Source organism: Phacochoerus africanus, chromosome 14 (assembly GCF_016906955.1).
Source record: "Phacochoerus africanus isolate WHEZ1 chromosome 14, ROS_Pafr_v1, whole genome shotgun sequence".
Taxonomy (NCBI): Eukaryota; Metazoa; Chordata; class Mammalia; order Artiodactyla; family Suidae; genus Phacochoerus; species Phacochoerus africanus.
Genome location: NC_062557.1, coordinates 3,588,507 through 3,603,235, shown reverse-complemented (window position 1 = coordinate 3,603,235; position 14,729 = coordinate 3,588,507). Strand labels below are relative to the sequence as shown.

The following is a 14,729-nucleotide window of genomic DNA, read 5'->3' as shown; positions in this document are numbered from 1 at the left end:
CGGGTATGCTGGGGCAGGGCGGTCCCCTTCCTGTGGTTCAGGTAAGAGCATAACCCCCTGCCTTCTTGGCATCCTCCCTCTCGCCTTTCCCAGGCTCTAGACAACAGACCTGGGTACCCCCAAGAAACCTCTCAGGGCCAGAGGTGTGTCCAGAGTCCCCAGTTGCAGGACACGGGCCAACGGGGCAGAGAGAAAGGGCAGCAGGCCCTGGTTGAGGAGGGTTTCAGGAGGACCTGAGAACTTGCCCCGTGGGCCAGCATGGACCACCCGAAACTGTCTCCATCACGCCTCCTCGCTGATGAGGAGGAAGATCAGAGTCCCTTAACTTCGTATCCCCAGCGCCCCTAAGCTGGTCAGCTGGTCCAACAGGAACACCTGAAGGATGGAGGCGGCCATGCTCCTGAGTCCATCTCATGGTCGGATACCCAGGATGTGCAGAGAGCTGGCTGCTGGGCACCCCCTGAACTTTTCCCTAGGTGACATGGCCGAAGAACGGTGGCACGGGCTAGATTTCTCACGCCCAGCCCCGAGGCTCCACCTCCCTCTGTCTCTTGCCTATGGAAGCTCAGAATAAGCTTTCTAGAGGATGCACTTTCTTGCGTGTGAGGTCATCTGAGGTTGCAAAGACTGAAGCTCTTCACTAGAGAAATATCAGAGACATCCCTGCAGCTAAATGAGGCAACGTCTGTGGGGGACCGGGCCATGCCAGGCAGGCTACAGATGCATGCTCCCTCCTCCCCAAGAGGCACTGCCCTTGGCCATGCAGACTGCCTCTCAGCCCTGCCCTTGGCCAGGCCATCTGCTGGGCCCATCCCCAGGTGCCTTTTCAGCCTGTCCCTCACTCAAGATGTCTTTGATGAAGCATCTTCCTCATGTTGCTCTGCCCAAGAGCAAAGAAGGACACATTTCCCAGGCTCTTCCTGGAAGCTGTAAGAAAAAACAAACAAAAAAACCCTTGGTTTTAGATCCTGCAAGACCAGCCAACAGAACTGGGTTGATTAGTGTCCCCCAAATCACGTCCACGTGGGATCTGTACATGTGACCTTATTTGGAAATAGGGTCTTTGCAGATGTAGTTAGTTAAGATGAGGTCATACTGGCTTTATTGGGGCCCTAATCCAAGGATTGGATACAAGAGGGGGGAGACTTGGCCACAGACACTCAGGGAAGCCAGCCATGAAAAGACAGAGGCAGAAACTGGAGTGATTCGTCCACACGGTCGCCAAAAGCCGGGGAGAGGCCAGCAGCCACGGGAAGACGGAGGCAGAAAGTGGAGTGGTGGAATTCCCGTTGTGGCTCGGCAGGTTAAGAACCCGACTAGCATCCATAAGGACGCAGGTTCAGTCCCTGGCCTCGCTCCGTGGATTAAGGCTCCAGCGCTGCCGTGAGCTGTGGTGGAAGTCCCAGATGTGGCTCGGATCCCGCATTGCTGTGTCTGTGGCTGTGGCTGGCAGCTGCAGCTCCGATTCCACCCCTAGCCTGGGAACCTCCGGATGCCCTGGGTGCGGCCCTCAAAAGACAAAGTAAAGAGAGAAACCAGAGTGGTGCATCTACAAGCCAAGGCTGATGACGGTCACCAAAAGCCGGGGAGAGGCAGGGAAGGACGGTCCCCCCGAGACTTCAGAGGGCCCGTGGCCCTGCTGACATCTGGAGTTTGGACGTCTGTCTCAGGACTATGAGAAGATCAGCGTCTGTTGTGCTAACCCCCCTGGTCTATGGTCCTTTGTTCCAGTAGCCCCAGGAAGCTCCCAGGAGCACCAAATGTCACACAGAGGTCAGTCGAGGCAAACAAGACGAAATACGGCAGGCACATAAAGCAAAGACTTGGACGAGTTTTAGCAAGGAGGGGACAGGAAACGACTCTTCCTAAGCATCTTCCTCCCCAGCCGGGAACAGGAAACCGTGGCCCAGCCTTGCCGGTCCTCACGCTGCTCATAGCAGGAATGTGTAGTGTTGGATTCAGCGCATGTGGGTCATCTCGGGGCGGGGGCGGGGGGCAAATCCACAGCATGCAGAAATTACTGGGCCAGGGATCGAACCTGTGCCACAGCAGCGACCATGCTGGATCCTTAACCTGCTAGACCACCGGGGAACTCTTGGAAGGTCGTTTTGAATCTTGTTGGTGCCAGAAAGACCCTGCTAATAATAACAAACCGGTGACATGATCTTGTCTCCACCTCTCGACCCACCAAGCGGGTTTTGTTGAGACCCCCCCGTGTAGCAGATTAGGAACCAAGGCAAGACGTCAGGTACCCACCCGAGATCATTAGCTGGGGAGTCGTGATCCTGGACATACACCCAGCTTTCCTGCCCCTCAGCCGGCCCTCTGCCCTCTGCTGCTCTGGGGCTCCTGGGCACACATCGGGGGCCTCCGTGGGGCTTGTAGATGGTGGCCCCGGGCGGGGATGTTGTGGCCCAGCTGCCTGGGTTTGGACCAGCTCTGCTCCTGGTTAGCTGTGTGACCTTAGGAGAGTCACTGTACATCCCTGTTCTGCAGTTCCCACCGCTATAAAAATGGGCACGGTATGGGAGTTCCCGTTGTTGCTCAGCGGTAATGAACCAGACTAGTATCTGTGAGGACTCAGGTTCAGTCCCTGACCTCGCTCAATAGGTTAAAGATCCGGCATAGCCAGAGCTGTGGTATAGGCCGCAGACGCGGCTCCATCCCGAGTTGCTGTGGCTGCGGCATAGGCTGGTGACTACAGCTCCAATTCGACCCCTCGCCTGGGAACCTCCATATACCATGGGTGCGGCCCTAAAAAGACAAGACCAAAAAAAAAAAAATGTGGGGACACTATTAGGACCTGGCTCCTGGGGTTGCTGGAGAATTCTGGGCCTTCCTACCTTTCACATGCTTAGGCTATTGCTTGGCACATCAGAGGCAGCCGCGAAAGTATGTGAAAAAAATAAAACACGAGGGGAGGCTCTTTCCCTGAAGCTTGGGACGAGGAGGCAGGCTACGGGATGGTGAACCTGTCTTAGTCTTCCTCCACAGGCCGGGGAAAGACCAAGACCAAGGGCATTCTCAGGCAGTCCTTGTCTGTTTCCCACTGAGCCCTGCAGAGGCCCGCAGGATGGGGGCCCAGAGACCAGGGATCGAGTCCTGGGCAGTTGCTTGATTCCTGCCTCCGAGGCAGCACCTTTGCCTGGTCCAGCTCAGACCCCTCCCATCACCTCTCTGCTGAATCCTACTCAGCCATGCCCCGCCTAGCTGGGTCGCTCCCTGAGCCTGGGGTGATCCACCGGCACAGGTCAGCCCGTGGAAAGTGCACCCACAGTGCCTGCCAGCGGGATGGTACCGTGCATGGCATTCACAGACAGAGCTCGGAATGCGCTGAGCCGCTTGTGCGTGCAGGAGCGGGACCACCCCGGCTCGGCCGGAAAGTCCTCCGGGCATCTCTGGCCATTTCCCCGTCTTTTTCTCGGCGGCCTGCAGCCTCTACTGGGCATCTGGCCCTTTTAATTGGTTCCTCTCTGGATAGCTCTCCTGCCAGGGTCAGGGTTCAGCCTCATGGTGTGTTCAGCCAGGGTTGAGGCTCCTTCCCTCCCCCACCCGGGGCTGACTAGCTGGGTCCTCACCCCGGTGTGGGCACAAGGTCTCTTGTGGCAGCCAGGCCCCTTGGCTGACCTTCTCAGGTCCTTCTCTTAGACTGGAGAGGCCTGGCAGGGTGCCCACGAGGGCCGGGCTGGTGTCCTGGGCTCCTCCCCTCCCCTCCAGGGCTTTGGCCAGAGCCTGGTCAGGGTCCCTGCTGAGCTCTCAGCCAACCCCTGGAGTGAGGGCCTGAGGAGTCCAGTGGGGAGGCCCCGGCGTGGAGGGCACTATTCCACAGCCGTCTACCGACGCCACCCCCTCCTTGGGCAATGCGGCTGGTCTCCATAGAGCTTCTGGGTGGCCTTCCTGCCAGACCCCCTTGCCCATTTTCAGCAGGTGCCAAGGGACCCTGAAAAGAACAGGGAGTAGCTGGAGGACCATGCTCAGAAGCCAGCCTGCCTCTGCTCCCCCTTCAGCCCCCGAGCTGGTGGCTTTCCCTCCAGCCTCTTTTTCATTGAATTCTGTAGCACAAGGGAATAGAGAGGTCACCCCATCCATCCCCCCCACTTCCAGAAGGAAGAGTTTCGAGTGATATTGGGGTTCTCTGCAGTTGCACGTGAAACTCTGCACTTGCAGTTGGCCAAAGGTCCCACTGGAGTTTCCTTGGTGCTTTGATGTCCACTGGGAGCCCCAACCCTGAACACCGGAGGCTCCCACCCCCTGGGAGAAGGATGCTAGGGGGTAGGAGCATCCTCGCTCCAGGCAGCCCCAGGACTGGCCCCCAGGGCTGATTGGTCTCTGGAGGGAGCTAGATGTGGACCCTCTGCCACGTGGGTCCCTTTACAGTCACTGCTAAGTGGCGGTCCTGGAAGCTGGGCACTCACATGCAGGGGCACTTTGTAGCGGGCAAGGCAGCAGATCGAAAGTCAGGTGATCAGCATTCTAAGTCTGCTTCTTCCATGAATCACCTGTGTGACGTGAGGCGAGCCCAAATCCCTCTGCACCTTAGTTTACTCATCTGGGAAACGCAATCCCAGGGACTTTGTGAAGAGTATAAAAAAAGCAGAAGAGGAATTCCCGTTGTGGCTCAGCGGTAAGGAATCCGACTAGCATCCATGAGGACGTGGGTTCGATCCCTGGCCTCACTCAGTGGGTTAACAATCCGGCATTGCCATGAGCTACAGTGTAGGTCGCAGACGCGGCTTGGATCCCGCATGGCTGTGGCTGTGGTGTAGGCCGGCAGCTGCAGCTCTGATTCGACCCCTAGCCTGGGAACCTCCATATGCCACAGGTACAGCTGGAGAAAGAAAAAAAAATTTGAAGGACTGAATAAGAGTGAGGTTCTTCCTTCGAAGAGGTCATAGTCCAGTTTGGAAGAAACTGGCCACCCCCCAGAAGAGGCAGAATTCCCAGTGGGAGAAGGGGTGTCTGGGCTGGTAGGATAACCCCAACGTGAAACGGGTTCACAGGTGACCACCGGTGTGAAGCCTGTAGTGGGCAGGTGAGACCACCTTGACATGAAGTCAGTGTCCCAGTGGGGCAGAGTGGGTGCAGGAGCTGAAGCCTTTCCACTGGGCAAATCTGAAGGGTGTCCTGGAACCAGCTTAGAGGGAAGTGCCAGGGCACCCAGGATGCATCCTACGGGAAGGGCTGTGTGGGTGCGACATGACGAAAGCAGTATTTTTAGAAGATGAGTCGGGCTTGGATGTGCCTGGTGGGGTCACGCGAAACTTCTTGAAGTTCCTCAGTTTGGGGTTTCCTTTTTCAGCCGTTTCCCTGTTTCTGAGCATTAGAATGCCTGGTCCCGAGCCTGCCGAGGGAACACCTGCTGTTTCCCATCACCCCAGTCGCCTCTTCTGGGAAACCACTGTAGGTCATTTCCTCCTGGAGGTCCCCAGCTGTACCCTGTACACTATTTTATTTTTATACCCATTCCTTTTTAGGATACTTCTTGGTTTTCACGCCTGGTTCCCCTTTCAGACTGTAAGCCTCTTGAAGTTTGAATGCTTCCTGCTGGGCAGTGATCCCTCCAGCATTGGTACTCAGAGCCGGGGATGGAGCGAGGGGGGGGACGGGGGTGGGGTGGGGATGGTCCCACTTGCATTGGTATCAGCCAGGGAGTCCTGGGAAAGTAAACACCAGGTACTAAGGCTCAGGAACCCTGCAGCCTCCATCACACAACTTCATGGGACCCTACCCGCAAAGGTCATAGTGTGAACGGCGCCCCCTGTGGTTGTGTGGTACACATGCGCCTCCGGGAGGACCTGGTCCTCGTGAGTTTTCTAGTCCTCGTCTACACCCACACCATCCTATACCTTGTGGATCCCAAGGAGTGTTCTCTGTATGAACAGGAGATTTGCGATTCGGGGGAGGGGAGGGGAAGGAGAGGAAACATTTTCTTGTGTAATATAAATAACGAACCCATACTCGCATTCTGGGAGTTCCCGTTGTGGCGCAGTGGTTAACGAATCCGACTAGGAACCATGAGGTTGCGAGTTCGATCCCTGGCCTTGCTCAGTGGGTTAGGGATCTGGCGTTGCCGTGAGCTGTGGTGTAGGTTGCAGATGAGGCCCGTGTTGCTGTGGCTCTGGCGTAGGCCAGTGGCTACAGCTCCGATTGGACCCCGAGCCTGGGAACCTCCATATGCCACGGGAGCAGCCCAAGAAATGGCAAAAAGACGAAAAAAAAAAAACCCCAAAAACAAAAACCTTGCATTCTGGCTCCTTTTTATTTAAGTCTAGGTTTTCCACCTTTCTCGAAGGCTGGGCCTGATTATTGCTATGACAGTGGTGGTGGATGGTATTCTCGGGGAAAGCACACAGTTTTAGCATTCAGAGCCCTGGCTTCTACTCAGCCGAGAGCTGGGGGGCCTCTGATTCTTTCTGCAACGCAGCCTTCCAGGCCGCGGCTGTTACTTAAGGCTGTGCTGCAATCCGGAGCACTCAGGAGTGGGAAGTCCAGCGTTCTCCCCACTTCTGGGAACAGCTCCCCATCCCCCTCCTCGCACCAGCTTCCACAGGCAATCCTCATGACAGAGGGTCAGGCTAACCCAGGGTTTCACAAATGCCTGGCCTGTTCCCAGCACAGCACAGCTGGGAGGGCTCAGCCTTGGGGGGAAGGCGCACTGTCCTCCTCTCTGGCCTGCTGTCCCGTCCCGGGGCCCAGGGCCCAGGGCCCAGGGGCTGGAGCCCAGCAGAGGGAAGGGCTGCACTTGTCTGCACTTGCTGCAGTGTGGGCGGCGGACCTGGGCCTTCCCTCTCTGCTGATTTCCCAGCTCCAGCTTAGTCAAGGTTCAAGGAGGAAATTCCCTGACCCAGGAAGAAAGGAACATCCAGGCTTGTCTTCCCCGAAGGCAGAAGCAGCTAGTGGTCTGAGAGTCACCTAAGGAGGGGGTCAAGGGTTCAGATTCCCAGCTATCCTTGGGGGCTTTGGGGCTATTATTTTTTTTGGCTGCACCCTTGGCATGCAGAAGTTCCCAGGCCAAGGGTCGAACCTGTGCCTCGGCAATGACAACGCTGGATCTTTTAACTGCTAGACCACCGGGGAACTCCCCATCCCTGGGGCTTCAGATTCAGGGGAGCTGGGGTGGGAGTCCAGGAGTCAGTCATTTCATCCACCCCCTGGGGGCCCACAGGTGGCTCTGCGGCTTTCAGGAGACGCCTGCCAGGGGTGGGGGGTGTGGGGGGGGGGGCGTCTGGGTGGGGAAGAGAGTTAATCGGAAAGAGCCCTGGATTCTCAGGTAGGGCCTCCAGGTCTCTCTGAGGACATGACCCTGGAAGAACTCCCCTTGTAATCCAGACCTCCGTTTCTCCTTCTCTGAAATGGAAGAGTGATTGACTGTCCTGGTTTGCCAGACATTTAGGGCCACTAACCGAGGACCAGCCGGTCACCGGACCTGAGGGAGAGACGGGATCGTGGATGTTGCAGGTACTGGAGAGGTGACGTGAAGATGCATGTTTGCTGCACCAACAGCCGTTGATGGGTCATCTTATTTACAGTTTTACCAGCGTCTGTCCCTGCCACTAAATCGCCGGAGAGCAGGAGCAGGGCCTTGTCTTGTTCGCCCTCAATCCCCTGACACTCAGGATGTGTTCAATCGGTTCTCGCTGAGTAAATGAATGAATGAGTGAGTGAATGAGTGAGGGAGAGGCAGGGGCTGTGGGACTCCAAGGACAGAGGTACGTGGCGGGGGGAGGGGCTGCCGGCCTGGAGGGGACTCTGGGCTCCCTTAGGACGAGAAAACTTGATCCACTCGTGGCCAGCAAAGAGTCCGAGCTTTCTGAGCAGTTTCCCCTCCGAGGGGGTCAGCGACCCCCAGGGACGAAGGACTCCCTTCCCCTCTCCCTCCCTCCTCCCCCCACCCCACCCCACGAGCCCCGGGCGCGCCGGTCCACCCTCTCTCCTCCCTCTCCCGCCCCCCACCCCAGGGAGGTGCGCCTGGCAGCCTCCCGGCCGAATTTCCTGGCACTCGGCTGAGAATAAACAGCACTCTGCGCCTGTAATCCCGTTGCCATGGCGACCGCTCCGCGGGCGGCGGGGGCGTGGCGGGGGCGTGGCGAGGCGGGGCCGGCCCTCCGCGCGCACGCTCGGCTGGGCGGCGGCGGCGCCTGGGGCCCGGGAGGTGCCACCCGCGGGGCTCCGCGCGGACATTCTTCGCATAGCTCCGCCAGGGCTCCCGCGGTGTCCGGGAAGTGACTCTTCCTGGCAGAGGCCGGCCTCGGAGCGGCGCGCCCGCCTGGGGGCCGCTCCAACGGGAGCGGCCGGGACGCGGCGCGGGAAGGTGCGCCGGGACCAGGCTCTTCCCACTTCGGTGTCCTTCTTCCCGGTCCGCCCCAGGCACGTTATCCCCTACCCCGCAGACTGCTGTCTCTTCCTAGACTCCTTTTGTGGCTGTCTGCACCCCCCCCCACGCCCCCACTCCCCACCCCCGGCCCGGTACCTCCTCCCAAACATGCTTACTGGCTCCTTAGACTAGGACACACGTGCCCGCTAATTTTCCATCTCCAGCTCCCCTGTCTGTGGCCTCCCGCCTTCCCTCCCCCAGAGCAGGCCTTAGAGTTCCCATTCCTGGCTCTAATTCATCGAGAGGCCTGCCCAAAACAGCAGGAGTGGAGAGAGGATAGGGCCTCTTGGGGATAAACTCCTGCAGCGCCAGAAGCAGGGTGAAGGGGCAGAGGGCCTGGGGGCACCATCTCCCTTGGCATCGGCCAGGACACCCCCCCCCCGTGCTTTTCTTAGCCCTGCTAAGGCACGGGTGCCTGCTCAAACCACAGAGAATTGTCCCCCGTGCCCTGCAGGATGCTTCTTAGCAAATCATGGAACCAGGCACACCCCTCTTCTGGCAGCAAGGACAGAGGGTCCCCCCACGAAGTCCTGTGGGGGAGCGGTGTCTGCCTCTGGAAGGACTTGGTTTCTGAGAAGTGCAGAAAGACTTCTGGAACAGGGGTTGGGATGAGGGGGGAGAATGAAAAAGTGCTTTATGAGCGGCGCTGTCTGAGCGATTCTCATCCTGGTGTTGAACTTGAGTAAGAAGTTGGCTTTCCTTCTCTGGGACTCAGTTTGACCTGTCTGCAGAACCAGAGGGTTGGTCTAGTCTGTGGTCTGAAAATGGACAGACCTACAAGAAGGCTGGGGGCGGGGCGCAGGAAGGGAACAGAGTCAGGGGTCGTCCTGCCTCTGCGGTGGACATTCTGGAGGTGGAGATCACTGCTCCCCACCAAGCCCTTTTGTTTTCACCCTCTGAAACTGGACACCCTGGCTAAACAGCTGCCCTCTGGGCGCAGAACAGGGCCTTGGTGTGCCCCGAGTTCCAAGGTTCCATGGAGGCTGGGTGCCAGCCAGTGCGAGCGCTCTGCTGCGTGGAAGGCAGATGGTGGCAAAGCTGGCAGGCCCTAGGGTGGGAAAGAACCTGCCAAGTTTCCCAGGCCCTCATCCTCCTGGGGGGCACTGGGGAGCCAGGCCCCACGGGGGTCCCCCCACCTGACCTTGTGCTCTGGGAAGGTGACCTTGCCTGCGTTTGCATTCCTGGTTGCAGAAGTGGGGGTCTCTCCGGTGTGGTTCCTACATGCTCTGTCCACTCAGCGGTCTCACGCCTGGCCGGGCCCTTTCTCGTCACTTTAGGTTATTTTCCCCCAAAGTCCAGGAAATGGGAAAGAAAAACGACTTTGTTTATTTACTCTCAGCTGCCTTTTGGACTGGAGCAGCTTATCGGGGGCCCAGAAGAGGGCTCTGGCATTTGTTTCAGGCATCTGAGGCTCAGAGGCGGGGAGGGGGCCCTGACTTGGGGCAAACGCTCGTCTCTCCAGCTGTCAGGTCTGGGGGCTTGAAGGCGGGAGAAGCATGAGAGGGAAGCGTTATGGAGAAGGCTCAGAACCCTAGCCCCGAGTGTGGAGGGTATGTGTGGCGGGGTGGCGGGTGTGGGGGTTACCAACCTCTTGGCTTTGCGGAGGGGTTGGGGGCGGGGGAACCCACCTAGGGGCCACCCTAGGGCGTACTTAGTCTTACATAGGGAGACGGAGAGTTAGTTCAGGAGCTTTGGAAAAGTCAAAGGCTGCTGGGTTCCTAGCCTGTGTCTCGCCCACATCCCCAAGTGGTGTGTCCCTGGGCCGTTGCCTAACCTCCGTGAACCTGAGAGGCTGTCCCCACTCAGCCAACAAATATTTACTGAGCACCCGTTCTAGGCATCGCAAGTGACCGGTCCAACTTCCCGCTCCCATGGAGCACACGATTGTGTCTGAGCATATGGGGTGATAACACCAGCCTCCTGGCGATGGCTGCCAAGGTTAACCCAGGCAGCCTCCAAGTGCCCACAGGTGGGGAGTCACTGAAAAGAGGTAAAGAGATGGGGGTGGGTGTGGGGGGGCTCTTACTGGGAGGCAGGTGGCCCCACGCACCGCTCAGGCTGGGGCTCCTGGGGGTGGGGGAGGGGGGTTACCCCCGAGACCGCCCCTCCCCCCCACCTCCCTTGCACCGGACCGGGCCGAGGTCAGGGGTCACCACCAGGACCCTGTAGTCTGGGCTTTCTCGGAACACATCCCTGGCCACGGAGCCCAGCGCCTCTAATAGCTTGGAGCCTCTAAAAGCTTTGACCACAGCTCAGCTTATACTCCCTGCAAGCCCTTTGAAGCGCTTCCTTCGAACTTGCTTTGCATATTCTGGTCAGATCTGAATCAGACTAGCAGGAATTACCCCTCTCGGTAGAGTCTAGGTGGCTGCCTTAGCTTGTCGGTGACGTGAAGCCGAGTTGGATTCCATCACGAGGTGAGGAGAACCGGGGCAGCGAGGGGGCAGAGCCGTCCTCGGATGCACAGTGTGGGGGTGGGTGCAGGAGAGAACAAGGCAGGAGGGGGCGCAAAAAGGCTCAAGGCAGGTTCTTCATTAAAAAATAGTGCTCTTTATTATAAATTACTGAAATGTTTCTTTTTTGAATATAAATATAAATATGTGCAAAGTTTGACTTGGATTGGTATTTCGTTGAGTTTTTCAAGCATCTCCTAACAGCCTCGAGGGCCTGGGTGGGGGGGAGGGGAGAGGACTGGAGGTGGAATCTTTATAAAAGACAGAGTGATTGAGGCAGATTGTAAACATTATTAAAAAACACAAACAAAACCCAAACAAAATAACAGAAAAAAAAAAAAAAGAAACCACCCCAACACACAGCTGCCCCATCCAGCCCGATACCTGACACAGAAACCTTTTTGTTTGTTTCGTTTCCCCCAAAAAAGGAACAGTTCCAGGTAATTCCATCGCCACTACATTCCTGTAGGTTTTCACTGATCAGTGCTATTGCAGAGCGGGAGCAGCTGGGTGACGGGGCCTCTGACTTCCTGCCAGCTCCCCGAGGTGAGGAGGGAGGGCTGGGCAGGGTCTGGGGGCTCTGGGGCATGGTGGCTCTGCTCTGGCCCCCGGCACCCCTGACCGGCCAATACCAACTGGGCTGGCATCTTCCTGCGCTCATCTCTGCCCCACCAAACGGTGAGTGGCCGGTGGGCGCCACCGCCGCGGCGAGAACCCCTTGGCCTCGGCCTGGATTGGCTGAGTGTGTGGCTTCTTGTGTGCCAGTCCCTATCCATGGGATAGGGAGCATTTAAGGCGAATCTCCTAGCCAGACATAGTCAGGAGGCACAAAATAGAACACCCCATCTTCTCTGTCTGGGGTCTGGGGTCAAAGGTGGCTCATCTCCTCCATCTTCCCCTACCCCCCCAGGTGCTGGAAGGTACAGCCTGGGTGGGGAAAGAAGAACAATGGGCCAGCCCGCTCCCCCCTCCACACGCCACTTCCCCCTTAAAACAGGGGCGGGCCCTGGGCTCTCTAGCACTCGATGGACTCTGAGACCTGTATTTTTGGTGGCTGTCCCAAGGGGGAGGGGGACGGGGAGCAGAAAGGTCCCCTTGGGGGTTCATCCCTTGCCCTTCTCCCCAGAGCCAGGGATGGAGCATGCCGCCGCCACCCTCCTCACCTGGGCCGGGGCGGGTGCGAGGGGCCAGGTACCTGGCCAGCCTGCAGCCCCCGGGCCCCCGAGGAGGCCTCTCTCTCGTCCACCCTTTTCCAGGCCCAAGACCTGCTCAGGTTGAAAGCTCTGTTTTAAACCAAATCAAAGAGCCAGCACGTTCCGTTGGAAAGTTCGAAGATTCCCGGCAGTTCTCACGAGTTCAGCACTCCCGCAGTGTCCCCTGTTTGCGAGCGCAGGGGGTGGAGGAAGCAGAGAGGAGAATCCGCTGCGGAGGCTGCTGTGGTCCCCCTGGGCCCGCCGGCTCCTCCGGAGAAGCTGGAGCGGGGGAGGGGCGCGCGCGGGTGGCTCTCCCCCTCCCCTCAAACACCTTCCAGGTCCCCACGGCCCTGTTCTGCTGTGGGGGGGGGGGAGCGCGGAGGGAGGGGCCTGTCCGTCCCCTGGCTCACCCAGAGCTACAGGACTCTCACGCCTGGATTCTTGTGCTTGTGCCATGTGCCACGGAGGAGAGGGGACCCTGGCCCCTCGCCCCGACCTCTGCCCTTTGCTCCTTAAAGTGGGGCATCGTACTGGTCCAGGAACTCCCGAATGGGCCCAGGCAGCTGGGTGACTTTCTCATAGGAGTCCAGGTGGCCGTTGACTGTTTTCCGACAGAGATGCTGGAGAGTGGCCACGTTGGAGGAGAGGGGCCGGCTCAACACCAGAGGGATCTTCTCGCCCCCGGAGTAGATGTAATAGGCTCTTCTAGGGGGGCCCCCCGGGAGCGGCTGGGCGGGCGGCTGCTCGGGCACCTCGGAGGAGGGCGACGAGGAGGGTTCAGTCGGAGGCGAGGAGAAGGAGGGGGCGCCGGAGGGTGGCATGTAGTGATGCACCAGCTTGAGCACGCAGTCGAAGCGGGGCACGGGCTGCGTGCTGCGGGGGTCACTCTGCAGCGAGAAGCTGCCCCCCTCGCACTGGATGCGCAGGTTCTTGGTCCCCGACTGGGTCTTGACGCTGAGCGTGAAGAAGTGTCGCTGGTCCGAGCTGTCGCGGATGAGGAAGGTGCCCGCGGGCTCGGCGCTGAGCAGCAGGTTCGCCTCGCCGCCGGTCACGGCGCTCCAGTAGAAGCCGCTCTCCTGCAGCTTGCGCACTGCGTTCACCACCAGCTGGTACTCGCTCTTGGAGCTGAAGGTCTTGAGGCGCAGGCTGGTGTCCAGGGGGCGGCTCATCCCGGCGGCGGGAAACTTGCTGTGGGTGACCATGGCGCACGGAGCCAGCGTGGATCTGCGCGGCGGCGGCTGCAGCTGCTCGGCGGCCTCCGCACAGCGGCCGCTACCGCATCCCGGGGGGCTGCGGGGAGGAAGGCGCGCGCCGCGTGAGTGCCCGGAACCCTCCAGTGCGCCCGGCCCGCCCCGGCTCCCCTGCCTCCGCCGAGCGGCTGGGACAAGCGCTGTCCCGGACGCGCTCGCCTGGGCCCTGGGCCCGACCCAGACACCCCACGGAGCCCGCCTAGCCCCCGCCCCCAGGCAGCCCCTTCCCCAGCGCGCACTGGGAAGGCGCCGAGTCGCAAACTCGGGCGCGGAAGTTGGATCTCTCGGAGCGTGGCCGGGGCGGGGAGCGGGAGAAGGGCCCCGGGGACGCTCTGGGCGCCGCTCAGTCCGTTGGCCCCGCGCGGCGGGGACCGAGAGAGAAACCCGAGGCATGGGGGGTAGGGAGAGGACACGAGAAACCCGAGGGCCCCAGCCCGGGTGTTCCGGGAACCTGGGATCTCCGGCTTCCATCCGCTCTGCCCCCTACCTCGTCCCCTCCCTGCCGGGAATGACCCGGGAAGGGGAGGGGAAACCGGGAAAAGCTCCCGGGACTGGCGAGTCTCCCCCCCTCTCCACGCCGCGCCCCTTCTTCCTACCTGGTCCTAAACCGAAGTCCCTGGCCTTTGGGCTGCGCCTCCTACGGTCCCCAAGGCGCAGAGGCGGCGCGGCGGCCAGCGGTGGCCCGCGCTGCGCCCAGATGTCGGCGGCCGCGAAGTCCACAAAGGGGCCTCGAGCGCGCGTCGCTCGGGCTTCGCCGGGGCGCCTGCCCTGCCCCCTGCGCGCCCCCGGGCCGGCTGGGCGGGGGCGAGGCGAGGGGCGGCGGCGGGAGCTGGGCCGGACGGGCGGCGTGCGGGGCCGGAGTCGCCGCGGCGGCGGCGGCGGCGGCGGCGGCGGAGCGGGGAGTCCGAGTCGGAGCCGCCGCGGAGGCCGCGCTCACGAGTATATACGCGGCGGCGGCGCCCCGCCCCCCGATTCCTGGAACTGCGCGGCTGGTCTTCTTGTAATGTTTAGTCACTACTCGCAGCAATGAAAGGCTGCGCGCGGAGGGGAGGGAGGGGCCGCGGGCGGCCGAGGGCGGGCCGCGAGCAGGGCCAGGGACCCGCAGAGACGCGCGCAGAGACAAAGCGCGACGCGAGGCGGCCCGGGCGGCCGGCGGGCGCGGCGCCAGCCCCGGCGGCGCGTTCCTGGCAGCGGCCCCTCCCCCGCGCGCGCTCCGCCCCCAACTTCTCATTCACACTTTCCCCCCCTCCCTTCTAAGAAGGCCAGTTTCTGGCAGAGGCGGGGGCGCCGCTCCCGGAGCGCGGGCAGTTCCAGGAGGCCGAGCCGGAGAGGCTCCGGCTCCCCTTCCCTTCTTCTCGGACCTCGCGGGGACACCCCCCTCGCCCCCACCTGCGCCCGCCGGAGGTCCCGAACGCAGCCCCGGGCGTGCCTCAGGGGACCTGGGGACACCCCAAGGCCG

General features: G+C 60.6%; 2 protein-coding genes across 2 annotated transcripts in view; both read right to left on the bottom strand.

Moving 5' to 3' along the window:
* LOC125114983 (basic salivary proline-rich protein 2-like) overlaps positions 1–8,181 on the bottom strand; it is a 53,676-nt gene extending 45,495 nt beyond the window's left edge. The window contains exon 1 of the mRNA XM_047758680.1: positions 7,954–8,181. Within this exon, the coding sequence (XP_047614636.1) occupies positions 7,954–8,181 (228 nt within the window). The remainder of the gene's footprint in view (positions 1–7,953) is intronic.
* Positions 8,182–10,903: 2,722 nt separating this feature from the next.
* Positions 10,904–14,187, bottom strand: SOCS3 (suppressor of cytokine signaling 3). The gene is made up of 2 exons (XM_047756737.1): positions 13,867–14,187; positions 10,904–13,310 (listed from the first exon to the last, which is right to left on the bottom strand). Exon 2 carries the CDS (start codon positions 13,220–13,222, stop codon positions 12,533–12,535), a length of 690 nt encoding a protein of 229 aa, XP_047612693.1. The 5' UTR covers positions 13,223–13,310; positions 13,867–14,187; the 3' UTR covers positions 10,904–12,532.
* Positions 14,188–14,729: the final 542 nt, after the last annotated feature.